A 25,530-nucleotide genomic window follows, 5' to 3' on the forward strand; every position below is an offset into this window, starting at 1 on the left:
ATAGAAATTATGTTGGTAAATACTGATATTATACCACTAATTATAGAAATGATTGCTTAATTACAATTCTGAGAAATACTATACAGCAAAATATACAGCAAAAATACCAAAACTATGAGGGTCTACTTGGATCTATATCACTCATGGGTTAGAAGGTTTATCCAAAGAGTGGATAGATGCTGAGATTTGAAGGAGGGACAAGAGGTGGTCAGCAGGAATAGGAGTAGAATATAGAGAGTTGCTGCCAGAGAGACCCGATTTGCAAAGTCTTGATGTGGAGTGCATGTCCAGTGGAAGCCAATCACAGTGACTTAGGGAAGGGTGAAGGAGGGAGAAGGAACAGCGTTTCCTCAGGGTTGAGAGAAACCCAGGACCTCATAGGCAAGCTGGGCCTGAGTATATCACTTTCTTTTTATTCCTATGCTGCATCTATGATGCATCTGTTGGTGCATCTCTTAGAAGTTAATAGTATTTCCACAAACATCTCAATGTCCTCAATACAGTCCTCTGTTTTAGATAATGCACAATTGCTAATTATCTCTTCTAATTTAGAGTATAAAATCAATCAGCAGAGTGAAGATTAGAGCTCAAGACTGATGTTTTAGTCAGTCTTTTCACTGCTGTGACTAAAAGACCTGACAAGAACAATTTTAGGGGAAGAAAAGTTTATGTGGGTCTCATGGTTTCAGAGGTCTTGGTCCACGGATAGCAGTTTCCATTGTTCAGGGCTCCAGGTGCAGCAGAACATTATGGCAAAAGAGTGCAGTGGAGGGAAGTGGCTCACATGATGATCAGGAAGCAGAGAGAGACTTCATTAGATTCAAAATATATACCCCAAAGGCATTCCCCCAATGATTCACCTCCAGCCACATCCTACCTGCCTTCAGTTACTGCTCAGTTAATCCTGTCGGCAGATTAATCCACTGATTTAGTTAAGACCGTCATAAACCCAATCATTTCTCCTCTAAAGCTTCTTGCATTTTCCCACACATGAGCTTTTGGGGGACACCTCACATCCAAACCATAACAATTGACAACACCACGCCGGAGCCTCTTTCCATTACATCAGAGCTAATATGTCTGTTTATTAGATAATTTATGTCATATGTACCTAAATAAAGATTGCTCTGAAAAATCCAGAATCACTTGTCTATGTTTTATGACAGTACAAAGGTGTCTGGAGCACTTTGTGATTTATTGTTTGTTTTTATAAGAATGACAGAATCAAAAGATGAAGAGCAGATTTTTTTAGGCTATATAACAGTAGCTAGGCAGAGATGCTTAGATAAAAAGAATCCATTAAGACAGATCTGGAGGAACCTTATTTATTCGATAACTGCTTTGGAGAGAATATGAGCACTTACATTTCCTAGACCTAAATATAAAGAAAGATTTGTCACTGCCCCAAATCCACTGATGAAAAAGAGTTAGGTCCTGTCAAACAAAGGTCTTAAGGAACTTGTGAGAGTGGTGAGGAAGTAGGATTATATAGAAAGGACTTGCTCTGCTCCAGGGCCTGCTTCTGTGTATTTGACGGGGGGGCAGGTGGGGGGAGGCTATGCCTACCAATTAAAGCTATATGCCTCTACATGGCCCAGCACCAAGTTTTCCAGCTGCCAAATTTATGGTGGGGATATATCAGGCCCACTACTGCCTCCCTTTGATACCCCAAGAAATTTAAATAGGCCCTAATTGAGGGGAAAAGATTCATGGTAGGATGGGATGAAAAGCAATTCATCCTTTTGGTATTTTAGATCATCACTGGTTTGATTGTAATAGCTATCTATCACCATTCAACAATATAGGGAGAAGTGTTCTCTATAGATACTACACAGGGACACAAACTATGTATTTAAAAAAGTAAGCCACTGAACTGTTGAGTCAGCCATTAACTAGACAGGACTAACTGCCAGGAAAAGTAACATCTCATGACTTGCTAAAAAGCTCAACTCTAATATTTTTTTTGCATGAACATTTCAATTCCTTGAATACAACCAAGTGCTTTATAAATTCAAGATCATTTCACTCGATCAGTGTTGTTGGAAGACAAAAGAGTCAAAAAGCAAATTTCTTCATCATGAAAAGCAAATCTTTTAAAAGCCTCCATTCACATTTTTTTAAAAAAAGTCTCCATCCTTTAACATAATCACTTTCATTTCTTCCCAGTTCCAGTAAGATTCTCCCTGTCCCTCAAGATAGGCCCACAATCCCATTTTCTCTCAAGAACTCTTATCTATAGACTCTACCTCGTGAACGTTCAGATGTTGCGGTGTGATGTCTCTTTTCCAGTCCCATTGTTGGCTTCAGAGTTCACACTTCACCTGAATTATTGCAGAATGTTTTGAACTCTTCTCAGGTTAGCCTGTCATTAGCTCCATTGTCAGGTGAGTTGCAGTCTGCATAACAGTGCAGCACTTTGGGGCTATATGTACTATCTCTTGGAAAGATTTTGACACATGAACCACTCTGCCTTTCTAGGGTAGAAACCAGATATCGATGGGCTCTGGCTTGGGCCCACTTGCCCTTCTAGTAAGGGCCCAATCATGAGACCTGGACTCAATCGATGATGCTACTCATGCAGCATTTAGATTCAGAAGTGAGGTGATAGAGGAAGCAGACTCCTTGTGGACCTACCTTGTTGGTGAGTGTTGTAGAAGGTTTCATAATCTGGTATTTATAAGCCATCCTCCTTCAGGTTCCATGGACTTCACCAACCTCTCCCTAGAGCATTCATCCATAGAGAGACTATAATCCAAGCAATGATGGACAACACATGAAACCCTGTATGTGGCTTTTTTTTTTATCTTTTGCTTGGATTACCTATAACTCTACTCCCATCCACCCAGTAGATGCCCACTTCTTCATGACTCAGATTAAGCCTGACCTTTATTCTCTACATGCCCTGTGGCAGAGTTATGCAATTTTTTCCTCTAGATTCTCACAATGTGTCCTGCAAGTCACTATTTTGAGACCTATCACATTGTGGGAATAAGATTTGTTTATACTGGCCTCACCCAGCTGTGAGTTTCTCAAAGGTAAGTACTATGTATTCTTCATCTTTGTAGTCCCTAGTACAGTCCCTGGTGCTAGGTATAAACTGTATACCTCATGAACAAATGCCTTTACCTTTTAAAAAATTCATCCAGCCTCACTTCTTTCAGTTTATCACTCTAACCCCCACCTACTTCAGCAAGTGCTTCTTTAATCACCCTGATTCCCCTGACCTGGGTCTACCATTGGCTGTAAACGCCTTCCTCCAGGTGTTCACCTGGAAATATCTACTTGGATAATGAGCTTGTTTCAATTACCTCCTTTGCTTTGAGCATTTGCCCTCCATGGTCTTACACCTGTGGTAAATACCAAAGTGCCGCAAGAAATCAGACACGTGTTCACAAGTGGGTGAGCAAAGCAAACTTTTACTTCTGACAGAAGGGCAGTGCTGCAGAACATGGTTAGCCAGAGTGCCTGGACTGGCCGTCCGCCTGTTTGTATCTCTAATGCAGCGCTGCCCTTTGCCCTGATTGGAGGACTCAGGGGTACAATCTATGCGATTGGCTAATTTTAAAATTTGGGTTAGCAAAGGGGAGGGCTGTCATTAAAATGGCTACAATTAGATTCAATTAAGGCTGAATACTATCTCCTGAAAATGGCCCTACAGCCTTTCTATTTCTCACACACCAGTATATTTAACCATCCCTTTTTTTGTGTCCAAACTCTCCCCTAAATGGTTTAGATCAATCTCTCAGTTTCTTTTTTCTTGTTCACATATTGTTTTTCTTTACTATACCACAAACTTTTTGAGGGTGGTGATCATGTCTTAAAATCCTTCTTATATCCCTAGCACTAAACCAACACATAATAAATTAAATTTAAAATATTATAAATTATTTGAATGTAACTATCACCTGTATTTCTGGTGAAAGCAGTAACTTGGGCTTTTTTTCCTGGTCTTCCATCTCTTCCTCTCCTCTTGTCCCTTCCCCTAACTATTCTTTTACTAAAAGGGAATATTTTCAAAGGGAGTGAGATTTAAAATTCAGGTTTTTAAAGGGAATGAGGTGGATGTTATTGGGATAAACACAAGTTGGAGCCTAGGAAGACTTCTTGTTCCTGGTGTGAGATAAGAGGTACTCTAAGGAATGTGAAACACAGGATAAGGAAACAGGCCACTTCCCTGTCTCTATAATCTTTAGGTGGAGATCAAAGCAGAGTGATTTTGGTTGTAAAATAAAGGAATGTGCTCATAAGAAATCCATCTGGCCAGGCACATGGTGCATGCCTGTAATCCCAGTGACTCGGGAGGCTGATGCAGGAGGATTGCAAGTTTAAACAGCCTCAGCTACTTGGCAAGGCCTTGAGCAACTCAGCAAGACCCTGTCTCTAATAAAATATAAAAAGGGGTTGGGGATGTGGCTCAGTGGTTAAGTGCTTCTGAGTTCAATCCCTGGTTTTAAAAAAAGAAAAGAAAAGAAAAGAAAAAAAAAAAAGAAAGCAAGAAATTCATCTACATAGAATTTCTACCCGTTTGTAGGCACCATGTGACTCTCATTGCAGCCTGGCCTATCTCTGCCAAGGGACATGTGAGTAATAAAATGTCCAAACACTATCTGTTGAGTCCTCCAAGTTTTTCTGTAGGATCAGTAAACAATATGCTGGGGCTTTTGCTGCTCTGGGGATGAACAGATGGCTGGATAAATGATAGATTTATAGATGAGATTAAAAAATAATGATATAATAAAACAAAATACTACTTTAAAAATTATGAGGAAGACTGTAAACTGATGCAGCCATATGGAAAACAGTCAAAGTTTCCTGAGCAAATTAAAAATCAAACTACTGTGTGATCCAGCAATCCCATTTCTGTTTATGTATTTGTCCCTTTTGTTACTATATTAAAATACCTGAGGCAAGCTATTTTTTTATAAATAAAAGAGTTCTATTCAATGTATAGGTTCAGAGGTTCAAAAATCTGAGAATGGAAAGGCCTCATTGGTTTTGTTTCTGATGAACTCATCATGGTGGGAAAGTGTGTGAGAAAGAAATCATATAGCAAAATAGGGAACCAGACAACAATTCAGGGGTTGGGCAACAACGTGCTCTTGTGAGAGTTCAGGAGTCCTAGGAGATTTACCTTCATTCCACTATGGCCTAAGGACATCCTATGAGGCCCCGCTTCTAAAAGGTTCTACCACTTCCCATATTGTCATATTGGGGACCACACATGATTTTAATTCAGATAGCTATTAAAGTCCACTTACTGGAGCAATGGTTCTCTCAAGTTTAAATGTATGAGAATTATTTTAAACCCTTGTTAAACCAGAATTTCCTAGTCTCCTGCTCTCTCCTCCATCTCTGATTTAATATGATTCATGGGTCTTCTAATTTACCTTTTTGACAAGTTCCCAGGTGACACTGATGCCACTGGTCCTAGGGCCATACCTAGAAAACAAGTGATCCTACAAAATCATCATTAATCATCCTCCTTAAAGGGATTAAATATCGATTGACAAACATTGAGCTTCCTTTTGTTCTTTGAATTTGCTGCAGTTCTAGCTTATGTTATTAGGGCAAATGCTAAAAAGAAAGGCAGTCCTGAGGCACAGCAGGCAGCTTGTAGACGTAGCTAATGCTTTCCAGGTATAAGATTGTACTGACATAATATTTCATTTAATTGATAAAGCACTGTGGCCTTCTAGAAGTCACTGCTGATCCCCATCAATAATTTCTTTCCAATCACAAAAGGGACTACGTAGAGATAATTCCTGTAGGTATTTCATCATCTCATTACAAAAGGTTTTGAAAGATGAAAACAAAATTTATAAAGGGCCAAGTCTTAGAAGAGTGTCCAAAGCAGAATGAAAATCAGATGGAGAAGCTTGTAGGTAAAGAGCACGAGTTTTGGATTGGTTTGGCTTGATCTGGTCTTTTGGAGGGATGGAAGCTATTTTATAGAAAAGAATCTATATTAGCCTGTGAGGCAGGCTAATTTGGGAAGAAGAGGCTGAAGACATAGGCTGGCTTTGAATTCCATAGAACTTTGGAAAATATGTGTGGAGATTGGACTCTCTTCTTTCCAGAGTGGAAATCCATTGCTAGGTATGCACAGGGAAACAAAATGTTCAGTTTTATTTGGGAAGATGCTTATGGTGGCACTGGGGAACATGTGGCTTTGTGCAAGGTGTCAGGAATGGATACAGAGACTAGTTCATAGTTCCGATAATCATGAGCGATGATGAGAGTCTGAACAAGAACAGTGGTCAAGGAGTTGAGGAGGCAAGAAAACTTGAGAGCACTGCAGAAGGGAAAATCGAAAGTCCTTGAGGATGATAGAGTGAGCTGTATGATTGAAAGGAAAGAGTCAACATTATCTCCACCTCTTTGGTTAACAGAGGCTGGAAACCTGCTCAGTGCTCTGCCAGGCTGACCGTACATTCTGGTTTGCCTGATAATATCCTAATTTTAAATTCAAAGTTCTGTGTCCCAGAAATCTCTCCATGCTTATTATACTAGTTCATTCTGTCACCCTGGCCATGACATTGATATCCTGGTCCAAGAGGTGACCACCAAATACTTCCATGGTCACTAACTGCCACCTGCCTCATCTCTGCTAGATTTTCTAAATTACTACACCAGCCTGTTACTGATCCAAGAACAGACTACCCACCTTGTTAGGAACAAGTGCTATGTTCAGTGTGCCATGTAGCATCACCCGACAGGGGCTGCATCTTATCCTCCACATCCTGGCCAGAAACACCAAATTAGACAGGATTTAGAAGTAACTCTAGCCCCTTCTGACTTTAAGTATCCTTAGCATGGGAGTCTGTCTGTGTCCTTCTCACTGTTGGCACCTAACTAATGATAGAGTTCACATGAGGTCACAATTAGTAGCTTTAGAGTCCAGCAGATCTGAATCAGAACTTAAAAGAACTCAAGCAAGGTGCTTAACTACCCCAAGCCTCATCTATAATCATGAGATTGTTGGAGATCACTGATATAACAGATGCAAAAATCTTGATAGCAGTAATTTGAATTTTCTCTCTTTGGGTGTCCATAATTTTAGATGATACCTCCTTCTCCTCAGAGGAGCAATCAGAGCTCAGTTTACTCTCTCTCTCTCTCTCTCTCTCTCTCTCTCTCTCTCTCTCTCTCTCTCTGACTTCGCCTTTCCCAGTTCTTGCTCTCTCTGACTCCAGTGGCCTCTACTGAGTTCCCTGAGTGGCTGTTGCTGATACCACCCAGGATATCACATTTCCACAAGAGAAAAAAGACAGAAGATTGGCCAGGAGGAATACATTAGCATTTCCAGTATTTCCTGGGCAGCTACATATTCAGGTATATTTAGTACTGATAATGTTTCCTTTCTAGAGAATATGTACATTTCTAATTTTAAAAATATTTATTAGATGATAATCCTTCTTTCTTTGGAGATATCAGTGATAAAATCAGAATAATCACTAACTCTTCTTACCCAAACACATATTTAAAAGTACTGAGAAAAAATTAGTTGGTGAAGTTGAGTATAAGTTTTGCCTTAAGGAGGGGGAAAAGGACTATGTCCCTTTAGTATTCTGATGAATGACAAAAATCATGGCAATTTAAAACGTGTACACATCTAACAAGACAAAGGAAAATTTTGCTATATTTATTTCTATGACAAAATATAGATTACCTAGCTGTCACACATAGAAAAATATTTTGAATATGCATTGGATAGTAAGGTTAAAATGTTTCCTCAATGTAAGGGGGAAATGTCAAAAAATTGATTCAATTTAGCTTGCATGGCTATAAAAACCATGAACCAGGAAGGTGAGATTCTAGTCCAAGTCCTCACTAACAATCTGAAATAGGACATTTCTGTTCAGAAACCAGACTGTAAACATAGGGTTGTGGGGTGGGAGGGACTAATGCATGTTCTTCCTCAAAGATGAGTACCAGGATAGTGAAGAGACTTAAAATTTGAGACATAAGGATTAGTTGAAGCAAATTGAAAAGGTAACACTTCATATACATAAAAGATGTCTCATGGAAGATGAGCTGAAGTCTTTCCCCAGTGATCGCAAGTAGAATTAAAACAGTAGCTAAAGGTACAGGAAGACAAATTTTGACTCAATGTCAGGGGAAAAATAAGTCTAATAGAGAGGAGAGGAGATGTTATATCTGGAAGAAGAAATGAGTCATCCATCATTAGAGGAAATCAAGGGTGCCTGGGAAAGAATTATATATATATAATATATGTGTGTGTGTGTGTGTGTGTGTATGTGTGTGTGTGTGTGTGTGTGTGTGTTTGGCATGGATGTTTCTTTCACAGGGGCCTAGAACAATTTTTCAAATCAAAAGTATTAGACTCTCAAAAAATCCAGAAAACTGTATTAGATTAAGGCTTTTGTCATGAGAATTTATAATTAATTGTTTTAGAGACTATGAAAATGGAGATTATGATGCAAAATAACAGAGCAGGTAGAATTAATTGCTCTTCAATACACTCATCTTATGCTCCACCAAACCACTCAGAGTGCTTTGCCAAGTCAGACTGTCTTCCCTCTGGTAGGCACCAGATCTTATGCACATCAATTCACTTACTAAGAAGACTTAGTTGTGTCTATTTTATATCCTCTGCTATCTGTTGTTATGACAAAATACCTGAGGCCAGGTATTATTTGAAGAGAACAGGTTTATTTTGATGCATAGTTTTGAAGTTCTGCTTGGATTCTGATGAGGGGCTTTTGGTGGATGGACACTGAGTTCATGTAGAAGAGAGGTCACATGGCAAGAGAGAGACATAGGAGGCTGACCTACTTAATAGAAAGCCATTCTCACAGTAACTAATCCAGTCCTGAAGTACCTAAATCCCAAGAGAACTAATCCAGTCTTGAGAGAACTAACATAACCTCATGAGACATTAATCATTCACAAAGGTGGAGCTGCAATGACTTAATCTTCTCCCTCTGAGCACTACTGCCCCTCAATACTGCTACATTGGGGACTAAGCTTTTAGCACTTGAACTTTTGAGGGAAAAACTGGGTCCAACATATAGCAGCCTAATTTCTTTTAAAACCTACAGAATTCAAACTACACCTTACCACAATCATTTGTTCATCCAGGCCAAAAGTATATGTTCAGCTGCAACCTTATGGTCTGTCAATTGATGTGGTTTAACTGCACTATGATAGAAGTTGAGAAGAAAGTGTTATTCTGAAAATGTACCTCTGTGAATCCATTAAAATGAAATTTGTCAACAACTCCAAATAATAAAAGAAGCCAAGTGGTGGAGAGCAGAGAAGGCTGTAGCTATGCCAACAGAAAATTACTGAAAAGAGGGCAGCCTGGCTAACTTCCCACCTTCATGTTAATAACATACTGTGAAATATTCTACACTTAGGTAAAATTTGCTAAAAGAAGACAGGTCAACTTGACAGTAAACTGGATCGGGTCATTGCCATTTATTATACTTAAAATCACCGTTAGGAACTATGTTAATATTTTATCTTTTTATTGTCATTAGAGCAGGAGATATTTCAAAGGGACAGTATTTTTGGTGAAAATATAGTGGTGGAAAAAATACCAGGGTTTTATATTTTTTTCCCCAAGAGAGAAAAATGGACACATTCGGCTTGGAGCAACAATATCTTTATAGCAGAACTGAGACCACTAAGGGAAAGGTTGACCTAACCCACTTCTTTAGATAAGTCTCTCCAGCTTTACTGTGCTAGTTTGCCATTCGTTGCTGTGATGAAAATACCCAACTAAAACATGTAGAGGAATAAATGTTTATATTAGCTCACAGTTTCAGAGTCTAGTCCACTGATAGCCGACTCCATTGCCCTGATCCCCAGGAGAGGCAGAACATATGGCAGAAGGATATGGAAGAGAAAAGATATTCAGCTTATAGTGGCTAGGGAGCAGAGAGGGTGAGGAGCCAGGAACAAAATATAAAGTCTACAAGGCACACTCCCAGGGACTTACTTTCTCCAGCCAGATGATCCACTTTCCTACAGTCACTATCTGGATTAACCCAGTAAGTGAATTAACCCACTGATGAGGTTAGGACTCTCATAGTATATTCATTTTACCTCCTGCATTAACACAAGAGTTTGGGGGGGGGGACACCTCATGTCTAACCATAACATATACTCAAAGGCCGTGTCTGACTGACTGAATTTAACTATATAGAAAAGAACCTCTTCAACAAATGGTGCTGGGAAAACTGGAAGTCTATATGCAACAAAATGAAATTAGACCCCTATCTCTCACCATGCATCAAACTCAACTCAAAATGGATCAAGGACCTAGAATAAAACCAGAGACCCTGCATATAATAGAAGAAAAAGTAGGCCCTAATCTCCATCATGTGGGATTAGGCCCCAGATTCCTTGGGCGCAAGAATTAAAATCAAGAATCAATAAATGGAAGGATTCCAACATGGAGGCGGGCGCGGAGAGATCAAGTCTCTGACCTCTTCAGCTGTGCAGGCATAGGGAGTCATAAACAACCTAAATCTGTTTGCTCAGGATCACTTGGCAATGCTGAGCTGACGTGGATCTGGGGCGAACAGTCTGGGCCTCTCAGAACACACACTGAGCCCGGATCAGCTGAATTCAAGCTCCCGTTCACCTGCTTCCCGCAGACAAACAGCTGTGACTCAGCACTAATCCATCCGGCTGAAACAACTGGTCAGCCCTTCTCATCCTACGGAGGTAAATGCCTACTGAGCCTTCATAGGTAGTGGCCACAGGTTTGAAACGGGGCTTGGGAGAGACAGTAAGGACCCACCTGTTGCATTGGTCGCCCAGCAAAGGGAAACGAACTGTCGCCATTTGCAAGAGACACCACCATGGCAGAGAACTGACATCATCAGACTGCGGCGGAGGAGATAACTTCATTGAAACCTGCGGCTACAGGTGTGTAATTCCCTAGCCTTCCCTCTCCACACATCGGGGAAACCTTAAGGGCCCCTCCCAGCTCTCCCATGAGCGCTATAGCCAGACCGAGGGAATCAGGAGTGGCGCGGGACCCGCGGCGCAGAACTCCCAGCTACCGCTCCCACCAGTGCTGACAACTGAGGTCTTTTGCACCAGCTACCGGGGGCGTAGCTACCGGAGGGCAAGTAAAATTCGCTGAGGATTCTCAGCCCCAAGCTCTACAAACTTAGGGTCTGAGGGAATGGCAAACTGGAAGAGTGTGCCCAGTCGTTCATGAAAACAGGGCTCCCGGGAGCAGCAGACCTGGCGTGTAGCCAGTATTGTGGTGAGCGGCACCCGTGAGAGGGGCCTGGCTAGAGGAAAAGTGGGAAGTGACTAGACACAAGAGGAGGCCCTAGGCACTCAGGATTGGAGACTCGCCCAGTCTGGGAGGAGCTGCTGCACAGTGATTGGTTCCCGCGTATTGACAGGAGAAACTTGGCCTGGTGGGCACAGCGCCACCTACTGGAAGAGAAGTTAATCAAACTCTAAGACTGAATTTATTAGTTTTTTTTTTCTTTTTTAATTTTCTCTTTTTATTTGATTTGGTTTTTCTTTCATTTTCATTTTTCTTTCTTGTTTTTTTAAATTTTTTTTTACAATTTAAAAAATTTTTTTTCTTCTAATTTTAATTTTAATTTTTTTAAATTGTTTTTTTAATTTTTTTTCTTTTTTTATTTCCTATTTTTTTATTCTTTTGTCTTTTCATTTCTCTTATCCCCCCCTTCCTTGAATTCTACCTGCTTACTCTCATTCTCTTTAGTGACTTCTTCCCTTCCCTTCTAATACCTTTCCTCCCAAGCATCAAATAAATTTATAGGAGTAAATAGTAACTCAGCAGTCAAACAGAACAAGAAGTAACATGAGCAGCTTCAAAAAGCAAGGAAGAAAAGGAGTACAAACAATGCAGGACAGCCTAAATATTCAGGAGGACCTAGAGTCATCAGAAAAATGGTCATATAAAGAACTGAAGGAACACCTTAGACAGATGGAATAGAACCTTAAAGATGATACAAGACAGCAAATTCAAGCAGCGAAAGAACACATTGAGAATGAATTACATAAACAGATAAAAGAAGAAGTTAAGCATCTTTATCAGGAGATAGAGATTATAAAAAATAATCAAACAATAATTCTAGAAATGAAGGAAATGATAAACCAAATTAAAAACTCAATTGAGAGTATCACTAACAGAGTGGAGCAAGTAGAAACCAGAACGTCAGATAATGAAGACAAAATATATCATCTTGAAAAGAGTCTAGCCAACTCAGAAAGGCTGGTAAAAAATCACGAGAAAAACATCCAAGAATTATGGGATAACATAAAAAAAAACAAACTTACGAGACATCGGGATAGAGGAAGGTACAGAGATTCAAACCAAGGGAATGAGTAACCTGCTGAATGAAATAATTACAGAAAACTTTCCAGAAATAAAAAAGGAAACAGATATACAAATTGAAGATGCATACAGGACACCGAGCACACAAAATCACAGTAGACTAACACCAAGACACATTGTTATGAAGATATCCAATATACAGAACAAAGAGAAAATATTAAAAGCTACAAGAGAAAGGAGACAGATTACATTCAGGGGTAAACCAATAAGGTTAACAACGGATTTTTCATCACAGACACTGAAAGCAAGAAGGTCATGGAACAATGTATTTCAAACACTGAAAGACAATGGATGCCAACCAAGAATTCTGTATCCAGCAAAATTAAGCTTCAGGTATGACAATGAAATAAAAATCTTTCATGATAAACAAAAGTTAAAAGAATTTGCAGCCAGAAAACCAGCATTGCAAAGCATTTTGAGCAAAACACTACACGAGGAAGAAATGAAAAACAATAACCAAAACCATCAGTGGGAAGTGCCTCAGTAAAGACAGAGGGTGAGGGGAAAGATAATCATGGAGAAACAAACTAAATTTTTTTAAAAAAGGATAAACAATCAAACATGGATGGAAGTACAAACCATATATCAATAGTAACTCTGAATGTTAATGGCTTAAACTCTCCAATAAAGCAACATAGGCTGGTATCATGGATTAAAAAAAAACAAATCCAACAATATGCTGCCTCCAGGAGACACATCTGATTGGAAAAGACATACACAGGCTGAAGGTGAAAGGATGGGAAAAAATATACCACGCACACGGTCCTCATAAGCAAGCAGGGGTGGCCAACCTCATATCGAATAAAATCGACTTCAAGACTAAGTTAATCAAAAGGGATAAAGAAGGTCATTATATACTGTTAAAAGGAACCACTCACCAACAAGACATAACAATTATCAATATTTATGCACCAAATAATATCAACCATCATCAAATGGATATACTTTTTTCTCAGCAGCACATGGATCCTTCTCAAAAATAGACCATATATTATGCCATAGGGCAACCCTCAGTAAATATAAAGGGGTGGAGATAATACCATGCATTTTATCTGATCATAATGGAATGAAACTGGAAATCAATGATAAAAGAAGGAAGGAAAAATCCTACATCACATGGAAAATGAACAATATGTTACTGAATGATCAATGGGTTACAGAAGACATAAAGGAGGAAATCAAAAAATTCTTAGAGATAAATGAAAATACAGACACAACATATCAGAATCTATGGGACACAATGAAAGCAGTTTTAAGAGGAAAATTCATCGCCTGGTGGTCATTCCTCAAAAAAAGAAAAAACCAACAAATAAATGAGCTCACACTTCATCTCAAAGCCCTAGAAAAGGAAGAGCAAAACAACATCAAATGTAGCAGAAGGCAAGAAATAATTAAAATCAGAGCGGAAATCAATGAAATTGAAACAAAAGAAACTATTGAAAAAATTAACAAAACTAAAAGTTGGTTTTTCGAAAAAATAAATAAGATCGACAGACCTTTAGCCATGCTAACGAAGAGAAGAAGAGAGAGAACTCAAATTACTAACATACGGGATGAAAAAGGCAATATCACAACAGATGCTACAGAAATACAGAAGACAATTAGCAATTATTTTGAAAACCTATATTCCAATAAAATAGAAGATAGTGAAGACATCGATAAATTTCTTAAGTCATATGATTTGCCCAGACTGAGTCAGGAGGATACACACAATTTGAACAGACCAATATCAATGGATGAAATTGAAGAAGCCATCAAAAGACTACCAACCAAGAAAAGCCCAGGACCGGATGGGTATACAGCGGAGTTTTACAAAACCTTCAAAGAAGAATTAATACCAATACTTTTCAAGTTATTTCAGGAAATAGAAAAAGAGGGAGCTCTTCCAAATTCATTCTATGAGGCCAACATTACCCTGATTCCAAAACCAGACAAAGACACCTCAAAGAAAGAAAACTACAGACCAATATCTCTAATGAACCTAGATGCAAAAATCCTCAATAAAATTCTGGCGAATTGAATACAAAAACACATCAAAAAAATTGTGCACCATGATCAAGTAGGATTTATCCCTGGGATGCAAGGATGGTTCAATATATGGAAATCAATAAATGTTATTCACCACATCAATAGACTTAAAGATAAGAACCATATGATCATCTCGATAGATGCAGAGAAAGCATTCGACAAAGTACAGCATCCCTTTATGTTCAAAACATTAGAAAAACTAGGGATAACAGGAACTTACCTTGACATTGTAAAAGCTATCTATGCTAAGCCTCAGGCTAGCATCATTCTGAATGGACAAAAGTTAAAGGCATTCCCTCTAAAATCCGGAACAAGACAGGGATGCACTCTATCACCACTTCTATTCAATATAGTTCTCGAAACACTGGCCAGAGCAATTAGACAGACGAAAGAAATTAAAGGCATAAAAATTGGAAAAGAAGAACTTAAATTATCACTATTTGCAGATGACATGATTCTATACCTAGAAGACCCAAAAGGGTCTACAAAGAAACTATTAGAGCTAATAAATGAATTCAGCAAAGTGGCAGGATATAAAATCAACACGCATAAATCAAAGGCATTTCTGTATATCAGCGACAAAACTTCTGAAACTGAAATGAGGAAAAACACTCCATTCACAATATCCGCAAAAAAAATAAAATACTTGGGAATCAACCTAACAAAAGAGGTGAAAGATTTATACAATGAAAACTACAGAACCCTAAAGAGAGAAGTAGAAGAAGATCTTAGAAGATGGAAAAATATACCCTGTTCATGGATAGGCAGAACTAACATTATCAAAATGGCGATATTACCAAAAGTTCTCTATAGGTTTAATGCAATGCCAATCAAAATCCCAATGGCATTTCTTGTAGAAATAGATAAAGCAATCATGAAATTCATATGGAAAAATAAAAGACCCAGAATAGCAAAAGCAATTCTAAGCAGGAAGTGTGAATCAGGCGGTATAGCAATACCAGATTTCAAACTATATTACAGAGCAATAGTGACAAAAACAGCATGGTACTGGTACCAAAACAGGCAGGTGGACCAATGGTATAGAATAGAGGACACAGAGACTAATCCACAAAGTTACAACTATCTTATATTTGATAAAGGGGCTAAAAGCATGCAATGGAGGAAATATAGCATCTTCAACAAATGGTGTTGGGAAAACTGGAAATCCATATGCAACAAAATGGAACTGAATCCCTTTCTCTCGCCATGCACAAAAGTTAACTCAAAATGGATCAAGGATCTTGATATCAAACAGAGACTCTGCGTCTGATAGAAGAAAAAGTTGGCTCCGATCTACATATTGTGGGGTCGGGCTCCAAATTCCTTAATAGGACACCCATAGCATAAGAGTTAATAACAAGAATCAACAAATGGGACTTAATTAAACTTAAAAGTTTTTTCTCAGCAAGAGAAACAATAAGAGAGGTAAATAGGGAGCCTATATCCTGGGAACAAATTTTTTACTCCTCACCCTTCAGATAGAGCCCTAATATCCAGAGTATACAAAGAACTCAAAAAATTAGACAATAAGATAACAAATAACCCAATCAACAAATGGGCCAAGGACCTGAACAGACACTTCTCAGAGGAGGATATACAATCAATCAACAAGTACATGAAAAAATGCTCACCATCTCTAGCAGTCAGAGAAATGCAAATCAAAACCACCCTAAGATACCATCTCACTCCAGTAAGATTGGCAGCCATTATGAAGTCCAACAACAACAAGTGCTGGTGAGGATGTGGAGAAAAGGGTACACTTGTACATTGCTGGTGGGACTGCAAATTGGTGCGGCCAATTTGGAAAGCAGTTTGGAGATTCCTGGGAAAGCTGGGAATGGAACCACCATTTGACCCTGCTATTGCCCTTCTCGGACTATTCCCTGAAGACCTTAAAAGAGCATGCTACAGGGATACTGCCACATCGATGTTCATAGCAGCACAATTCACAATAGCTAGACTGTGGAACCAACCCAGATGCCCTTCAATAGATGAATGGATAAAAAAAATGTGGCATCTATACACAATGGAGTACTATGCAGCAATAAAAATGACAGAATCATAGAATTTGCAGGGAAATGGATGGCACTAGAGCAGATTATGCTTAGTGAAGCTAGCCAATCCCTAAAAAACAAATACCAAATGTCTTCTTTGATATAATGAGAGCAACTATGAACAGAGCAGGGAGGAAGAGTAGGAAGAAAAGATTAACATTAAACAGAGACATGAGATGGGAGGGAAAGGGAGAGAAAAGGGAAATTGCATGGAAATGAAGGGAGACCCTCATTGCTATACAAAATTACATATAAGAGGTTGTGAGGGGAATGGGAAAATAAACAAGGAGAGAAATGAATTACAGTAGATGGGGTAGAGAGAGAAGATGGGAGGGAAGGGGAGGGGGGATAGTAGGGGATAGGAAAGGTAGCAGAATACAACAATTACTAATAGGGCATTATGTAAAATTGTGGATGTGTAACCAACGTGATTCTGCAATCTGCATTTGGGGTAAAATTGGGGGTTCATAACCCACTTCAATCTAATGTATAAAATATGATATGTCAAGAGCTTTGTAATGTTGTGAACAACCAATAAAAAAATTAATTTTAAAAAAATAAATAAATATTAAAAAATTTAAAAAAAAGAATCAATAAATGGGAGGGACTCAAACTATATAGAGAAAACTTTTGACTTTGCAGGAGGAGTATATGCAAAGTCAAAAGGCTTCTCTATATGGTTAATCAGATCAGGTGGGTTTATGTGGTAGTGACTCTGCATTTCTGAGAGTCCTGGAATCACAGCTGTGTTCTCAGAGCACCTTGACCTCTGTCTGCATTTCCACCCAGGTGCTAATTTAATTTATGCTTCCCTCAGGAGTCTTGGCTACATCTAGGAATGGCCTAAAAGCTCTCACGAGGATTACAATACTGATGCATGTATTAGGAGTGGGGGAACACAACTATCAGGAGAGGTGGCTGGCAGGAGAGGAGCGAGTAGCCAGTGCTTGGGTTTACTCAGCTTCCTCTTTCTCTCTAATTTCTTTTTCTTTCAGTACTTTAGAATTCTTTTTTTTTTTATCATTTCTTTTCCTCTTCATTCACTTACTTATATGTTAGATGTTATTAAACTCCTACTATATGAAAAGTACCCACCCCAAAATGTTTACATTATGTTATTCCTCACAAAAAAAGAAAAGCAAACTGGGTAATTGTAAAAGTTCAATATTAAAAAGTCAATTGAAGTTGGGCATGCTGGTGGTGCACACCTGCAATCCCAGTGGCTCAGGAGGCTGAGGCAGAAGGACTGCAAGTTCAAAACCAGCCTCAGCAACTTAACCAGGCCCTAAACAACTTAGCAAGACTCTGTCTCAAAATAATATATATATATATGAGACTAGGAATGTGACTTGGTGTTAAGTGCTCCTGGATTCAATCTTTGCTAACCCCCCCCCCAAAAAAAGTTGGTTGAACACAAAATAGGCAATTTTTTTCCTATACCAGGAAATAAATCTTACCATAATAAGTAGAAATAAGCACATCATCAGACCACAGACAGTAACCATTCTCTCTCATCTAATTTATAAAAGAATTTGATATTTATTATAATAGACGTCAGAGGTCATTTTGCTTTACCATGCATACTCTTTGGGAGAAAACAGTCTTTTGTAATACTAAACCGTTAGCAAGGTTGACATCTCCTGTTTCATGTCAAGTTAGCTCTATAGATGATCTTAATTCTTCAGAGATTAGGTGTGACCCATTGGCATTATTAAATATCAACTCTATAGACTTAGGTAAGTAATAATTAATTGTGTTCATCTGCACGTCATAAAACCAGAGACCCCAGGGAGAAAATATGACCCTTTATAAATGATGCATACACTTATTTTTACTTATTCTCTAACACAATGGGTTTATAAACTAGCATATTGTTTATTCCCTCTTCTGACAGTGTGCTAATGTTCTGGATTGTTCCTTCTCTTCTTCCTTTTCTCTACACATCTTCACCTCACTCTTTTCCATCCCTGAATATCTGCCTTTCATCTCCTAGAGGACCCAAGTTAAAAATGAACCCAGACGTGGGTGAGAGAAACCATTTCTCCCTGCCCTGGTGACTTGCCGTGCTTTGGTTCAAGTGCAGAGACTCTGGCAGGGCTGTCTTTTCAAGAGCTGGGCCCTCCTCCTCCTCTTTTGGAATTTGCTTTGCTTCTGGCTTCTCGGTTCACAGAAGAACAGGCCCTGGCCTCTGAGGACACAGTTCAATCTTTATCTGTTCAGTCAGTCATTGACTTTATGACACTGGAAGAATGATTATTGAAGCCATGGTTAATAAATGATGCCCATTTAAGTATTTGGGGACGTGTGACTGAATTTAGAGACTCCAGGGTAGATTATGCTACCTTAGGTAACTAGGTTTTATTTTAGGAAATGAAAAGAAAAACTCATAGCTAATTGACCTGGGCCTGGAAAATTTCACGACATACAATTTATCTCTATGTTTTCTTTTCTTTGAGAGGGTTAATCAGCTCTTTCAAGAATAGAGAGATGAATGAACATGAAGAAACTGAGAACATTAAAAAGAGCCCAAGCAAATGGTTACTAGATGCTAGTGAGGCGAAAATAAATCTTCTTGATTTGAATGGTATCTGAAAAACACGGAGGGCTCAGCTCACAAATGGCACTCTGCTATGTATTGCCTAAAGTCTTTGAAATTTATTAATCTAGAGTATATAAATATAAATTCACCAATAGTGAGTTTCAGAATTAGGAGTTAGTTAAGACTTAACAACCAGTGAATGTCAGGAGAAATCTTGGTTTGCATTCCTTGACCAATAGTCTCAACAATGACAATTAACTATAACTGGCATGTACTTCAAACTCCAAATGCTCTAAGAAGAAAGAACATGGGAATACATGACAGAAGCAAATGCATTGTCCTTTTATGCATTAATACACTCAGTTGTTTCTACCAACAAGAAAATCATGTTGACTTTCGTTGTGTGTGTGTGTGTGTTTTCCTCCTAATAAAAGTGTAAACCTGGCATGGTGGTGCATACCTGTAATCCCAGGGGCTAGGGAGGCTGAGACAGGAGGATTATGAGTTCAAAGACAGCCTTAGCAAAAGCGAGGCACTAAGCAACTCAGTGAGACCCTGTTTTTAAATAAAGTACAAAATAGGGCTGGAAAGTGGCTCAGTGGTTGAGTGCCCCTGAGTTCAATACCTGGTACTCCCCCTCCCCCAAAAAAGTGTATACTGAGTATACACAATTTTTAAAAAAAAATCTCAGGATGTATGGGGATATTTGCAATGCTGCAAATGTTCCCTGCTGTGAAGCTATATCTTTTTGCAAACCTAAGCATTCTATTGACAGGTTTCTCTTGTAAACCATACCATTTAAGCAATGAAGCTAATTGGTTTCCATGTATTTATACTCATGGGTAAGTTTAGAGAAACTATCCTCTAAGTATTTACTGTTACCCAGAACTTTTCTAAGGATACTAGGATGCAAAAGAAGTAAATGAATGGCCTCTGTACTCAAAGAATTAACAATCTTATTAAGGATTTAAGATTTACATGAATTATTAAAACAGTAAATAATGTAAGTCATTCTACTTCCAGGCAAAAATGTATCTTATAGACACAAAATCAATGATTCTCAAGTTTAAGTGTACATAGATATTACGTAGGAGCCAACTAAACATGAAGATTCCCAAGCCTCATTTTGATCCTATTCGCAAATATCTGCATTTTGTCCAGTATTCTAGGATATTCAGATGCAGTTGGACCAAGGACACCCTGGGTGGGTACATGCAAAGTCAGGGACTAGGAACTTGGGCAAAGAATGGAATTGTCAGGATGATTTATAGAGAGCAGCAGATTTGAGATGAGCCTGGAAAATCAAACTTCAAGGATGAGAGAGAGAAGGGAATTGTATTCTTGGAAGAAGGAGACACTTGAAAAAATCACAAATTTGAGAATAAATATGACATAAGAAAGAAACAACCAGAAATGGTTCTGAGAAAAGAATGTGGAATGGGGAATTCCATTCCCCATATGCTGATTGTCTGAGCAACCCAAGCACAGAAGATGATCCAGCTTCTTTAATAAAGATAAGGAACTCTTCTTTCCTTTGTTCCTTAACCAGAGTTTCATACAATTTTTGTCCATTCATAATGCTCAATGGCAAACCTCAGAACTGCATCCCTAAATTTATCAATGAGGTGCCTACATACAAATTCCAGATTTGATGATTAGAGTTTAGTATCAAATGAGTAGGCATTATTGTAGACACATTACATAGTACAAAACCTATTTCTTTAGGAACCAGAAAGAACTGTATTCAAATCATTATGCTACTTAGTAGTTGGAATATTTTACTCGACCTCTTTGAATTTTGTTTCCAAATGGACAAAATATAAATAGTAATAATACAGATATACAGAACTTATATTGGGTTTTGAATATTAAATAAGGTGGCAAATGTAAACTTTCTGGCACAGAGCAAATAATAATAAATACATCAACAGTATTTGTAATTCTTTATTTTCTTTTTGCAGTATTGGTGATTGAGCCTATGGTGTTGTGCAAGCTAGGCAAGTGCTTTCCCACTGAGCTACAGTCCCAGCAACATATATATATACGTGTGTGTGTGTGTGTATATATATATATATATATATATATATATATATATATATATTTTTTTTTTTTTTTTTGTAGGCAGGGTCTTGTTAAGTTGCTGAGGCGGGTCTTGTTAAGTTGCTGAGGCTGGCCTTGAACTTGCACTCCTGCTGCCTCAGCCTCCTGAGTAGATGGGATTACAGGCATGTGCCAACACACTGTTTTTTTTTTTTTTAATATATATATCTGTAAAGAATCTGCTTTAAATGGTGTAATCCATGATCGTGCAATGGTGTGGTTCAATTTGGATTAAACATAACATAATTTGATATATTAAGAGATTCATGTTTTCTGTAGAAAGAACAGGTAAAGATTGACAATTGTATCTGATCTGGATTTGGCCTGGAACTGACCAATCACATGACGAAATTTAAAGGAAGCCTGAAGATATGTGCCCAAGAAGCCCCAAGATCTCCTGGAGCTTTATTCCCTAGTTAGTGTTGCAGACATCCAACTCATATTGATCACTCGTATTTAATGGAATTATTGTGTCAGTGCTTTTCTCTCTGTGACAGCAGAGAGAAGAAAATCACTGAGGAACAAGAGAATGGCTGGGCATTAAACAGAAGGTAGAACCATTCTGTAATCATGGATAGCCACGGAAGACCAAGCTGGTAATTTAGCTTCAGTCTCCATAGGAGGGTCCTGAGTCTTCCTCTAGTGAGAAATGGGCACCAGAAGAGAGGCACAGAACAGAGTCGCTAATAAATGTCAAGTGCTTTTCTTTTAGCCTCTGCCTGGTTTAAGTGCCACAGTTCCCTGCATGTATGTATGGACCTTCATTTCCCTTAAATGTCACAAAGATGCCTTTTTATTTTTTTGGTGTCATCTCACTAGGTAAAATCATCTAAGATAAGAAAGTGAGGTTCAAATGGTCTCACCAGGTGGCCTAAAGAAATCTGAGAACAGAAGTGGTTTCTTCAGAATATAGACCAAAAAAAGCATGCAATGAACAGGACAGGGTGATAATGAAAAAAAAAATTAAGTATCACAACTCATTTGAGCAATTCAGTTCTTCTAATGTGTTTTTAAAGCATTATATTGTTACTATTTATTTATTATTGCTCACTATTTATTACTAGTAAATGTCATTTCTTTCATCCGAGACATCTGTGATATAATACACCTTTCTGATTTGGAAAGTTATTTTTCTGTTTACTAGTCTGATTTTCCTGAACCACTGCATGTAATTTGTCTAGAAATTTATATTTTTTTGAGAAAGAAAAATGCTGTTTATTTTATATTAATATGGTGAGTGCTGGTAAAGGAAATTATTTCCTTGACAGGAAAAGAAATCAGAGTTACATTCGTGTAGAATTAGAAATAAGGTCTAAATGCTAGTCATAGATTACATAGGACTAAGGTTATTTGTGTCAAGAAAAACTAATGATAAATTAGAGGAGGGCTTGGAGTGTGTTTTCTTTATACCCAAGGCTGAGTGCATAGTAGTTACTTAGTAGAAGTTTAATGCATAATTAATTCACATCACAATGTGAATTAATGAGAAACTAACTAGAGCCCCTATCTCTAAGGAGTTTCAAAATATAGTTTGGAACAGCTCCCATCTTCACACATACTCACATGCCTGTGTATGCATGTATGTGTATTTGTACACACACAATATATACACCTTGGAATAATCCTAGCGCCTCTTCTCCGTGCAGATTTCCTGATAATTACAAGGTCAACATCAGCAGTGTGTATCAATTCAAGCCTATGAAGGTCCAAAAGCAGAAAGCTTGTGTAAGATTTTATGGTTACTTTTGGTTTCCTAACAAAATGACAATAGGCTCTAAGAGATACACAGAACTTTGCATTCAACCTAGAGAGGAAATTTGCCATTGATTTGTTTATTAGTTTGTATTAATTATATAGATGAGGAGGCTTCATTGTGTCATATTTGTAAATGTATATAACAGGCTTTCATCATTTGCACCCCAATCCTACCCACCCTCCTTTCTCTCTCCTCCCGAGGCTGTCCCCTTCATCTTCACGTAGACACACAGTAGTGTATGGTTCTTCCATTATTTTTGCAGAAGGCTGCCTCAGTACACAATCTGCAAAGCACCTGGAAAATTCCTCAACACCCAAAACTCTCCTTTTTCCACTGACATACACTGAAATACTTACTACTGGAGTTGCCATTTCAATTCAGAAATGGATAATAGACTTTCTTAGAAAGGAGACTCCTGTGGAGATGGGCTCATACACCACCACAGTGCAGTGAAGACTCCTGTTAGGAGACACTGAGACATCAAAAGGGCAGAGGGGACGGGACGCAGTGTGGGCAAAGGCAGCCAACTTCACCATTCTGCCTTCCCTGAGCTTCTCAGTCTAGAGTTAACTTGTATGAAGAAAGAAAGGGAAGCACAGTTTTCCTTTTGATTTCTTGCAAACGCTATTGGGCTTATCTTTCTATTCTAATTGTGATAGTAAAACAATAAAAAAGGAGATTTAATTTTAACTAATGTTAGTCTGACTAGGGCAGTGAATGAAGGTGGTGTGCTGGAAAAATATTAATCCAGGTTGGTTATTTAACATCTGCCTTAATTTGAGGAAGATGCTTTCCAACCCACCTGCTCCAGACAATGAAACTCCTCAGTTATATTTTGGCTTATCGACAACTTCTCCTTGTGTTGTTCAGTGTGCTGGTTCTACTGCCGCTTCCTCTCGTCCTCCACGCTAAGGTAAGTAAACCTGGAGACTGCTGGTGGGTTTCCTGATTTATATTAATTGTCCTTTATTCCTGTTGCTTACTTGCTTGGCGCAGAGCAGAATGAGTGGTGATACTTTATGCTTGAAGTCAGGATGTTTTTTCATTGTGTTTGGTCATTTTCCTCCTTTTTTTTTAATAATTTTATTTTGAGAGAGAGAGAGAGAGAAAGGGAGAGAGAGGGAGAGAGAGAGAGAGAGAGAGAGAGAGAGAGAGAGAGAGAGAAAGAGAGAGAATTTTAATATTTATTTTTTAGTTTTCGGCGGACACAACATCTTTATTTGTATGTGGTGCTGAGGATCGAACCCGGGCCGCAGGCATGACAGGCGAGCGCGCTACCGCTTGAGCCACATCCCCAGCCCCATTTTCCTCCTTTTTAATGGTTAGTGTTAGTTGATTCTCAGTATGATTAACTAGAGTCATTGAATATCCCAGTCAATTGGAATTTTTCTCTGTCAACAAGATGAGAAGAAGAACAGATGAAGTTCAGCCCTTGAGATCTTCTGGTTCAAGTTACCCACCTCCAGGGAACATCCCAGCAATGTGACGCTGGAGTAGAGAGCGAGAGGAATAATGGGGAATCTCAGAGTCCAGTTCTGTAGCTTGGTGCAGGTCATAGAACGTCCTGGAAATTTAGTTTCCTTGTGGCATAAGGAGATAGTGAAAGCATGAGGTAATTTTCCTTGTCTAATCAGAAACTTTAATAAATCATTGTATCGTGTTATGATAATTTTGGATTTTATTTCATTATTGCTGCTCTTGGAAGCATTTTTCTGTTTGCTTTAGAAAATAATCAGTGTACTAAGTCAAGAATAATAAACTCAATGCATTTTAATCTCATGGTGAAGTGATTTGAATTAAAAAAAACCAAAACTTAGTGAGTGAGCACCTTCTCTATGCCAGCCACAAGTGTCACCTGGTGGCAAGAAAACAGGCTTTGGAGCCAGCATCTTTGCCTCAGGTCCTAGATTTAGCACTTGCATGCTGTGTGACAGGAATAAGTTCCATGGTTTCTCTGTTCTTCTGTTTTGTTTTATCATATGTAAGTTGGAATGATGGCAGGCTTACTGTGAGGATCATATGGTAAATGTTCATCAAGCACTTACTTGAAGCAGCTCGTGGCTCTCAGTAAGTGCAGCATCCTAGGCCTCCCAGTGGTTGACTCCACAGCTGGGGCAATTCCCATCATGCCACGATGCACAACCGCTTCTCTTAGTGGAAGAGAACATTGCTGATGTTCTTCTCTAGCAAGAATTATTCAAGGTTAACAAAATAAAATCATATTAATTGTAATACCATGGGCCCTCCTATCTCTGTCAGAAGTCTTTGCCACCTATCTGGAAATCTCTAAGGGAAATCCTTGTGAAGTTATAGAAAGATCTTTTAGACTCTGCTAAGGTCTATTCCACTTGCAAGGCTAGCAAAGGGACTAGCCCCTGCTTCACAGTGGGAGGTTGCCTGACAGGAGACAACCTACCAGCTGCAGCACCCCAGGGGGAGATCCCTTTTCCTGAGAATAGGCCCCAGTGTATACTGGCAGCCACAGCATATGGCAAAACAGAGGCACCAACCCAGGGCTATAGTCTGAATTCCCCCTTCACTCCACAGAGAACTTGATATTCCAACTAATAGGCATGATGCCTTCCCTTTCTATTCCACCCCACCGGGGTCCCATGGTTTTACCCAGACCTGGGGAAATGAATGAATCATGAATCCTATCATGATTACATCTTGGTTCATACCTGGCCCCCTGCTA

General features: G+C 38.8%; 1 protein-coding gene and 1 long non-coding RNA gene across 2 annotated transcripts in view; one reads left to right on the forward strand and one right to left on the reverse strand.

Moving 5' to 3' along the window:
- Window positions 1-25,530, reverse strand: part of LOC308645155 — a 321,762-nt gene that overhangs the window by 281,087 nt on the left and 15,145 nt on the right. The gene's annotated exons all lie outside the window — the stretch shown is intronic.
- SLC13A1 (solute carrier family 13 member 1) overlaps window positions 23,650-25,530 on the forward strand; it is a gene marked incomplete at both ends in the record, with an annotated part of 93,382 nt that continues 91,501 nt past the window's right edge. Inside the window, one exon of the mRNA XM_081287212.1 lies at window positions 23,650-23,748. Within this exon, the coding sequence (XP_081143338.1) occupies window positions 23,650-23,748 (99 nt within the window). The remainder of the gene's footprint in view (window positions 23,749-25,530) is intronic.

Source organism: Spermophilus citellus (genome assembly GCF_964194105.1).
Source record: "Spermophilus citellus genome assembly, chromosome: 3".
NCBI classification, from domain to species: Eukaryota; Metazoa; Chordata; class Mammalia; order Rodentia; family Sciuridae; genus Spermophilus; species Spermophilus citellus.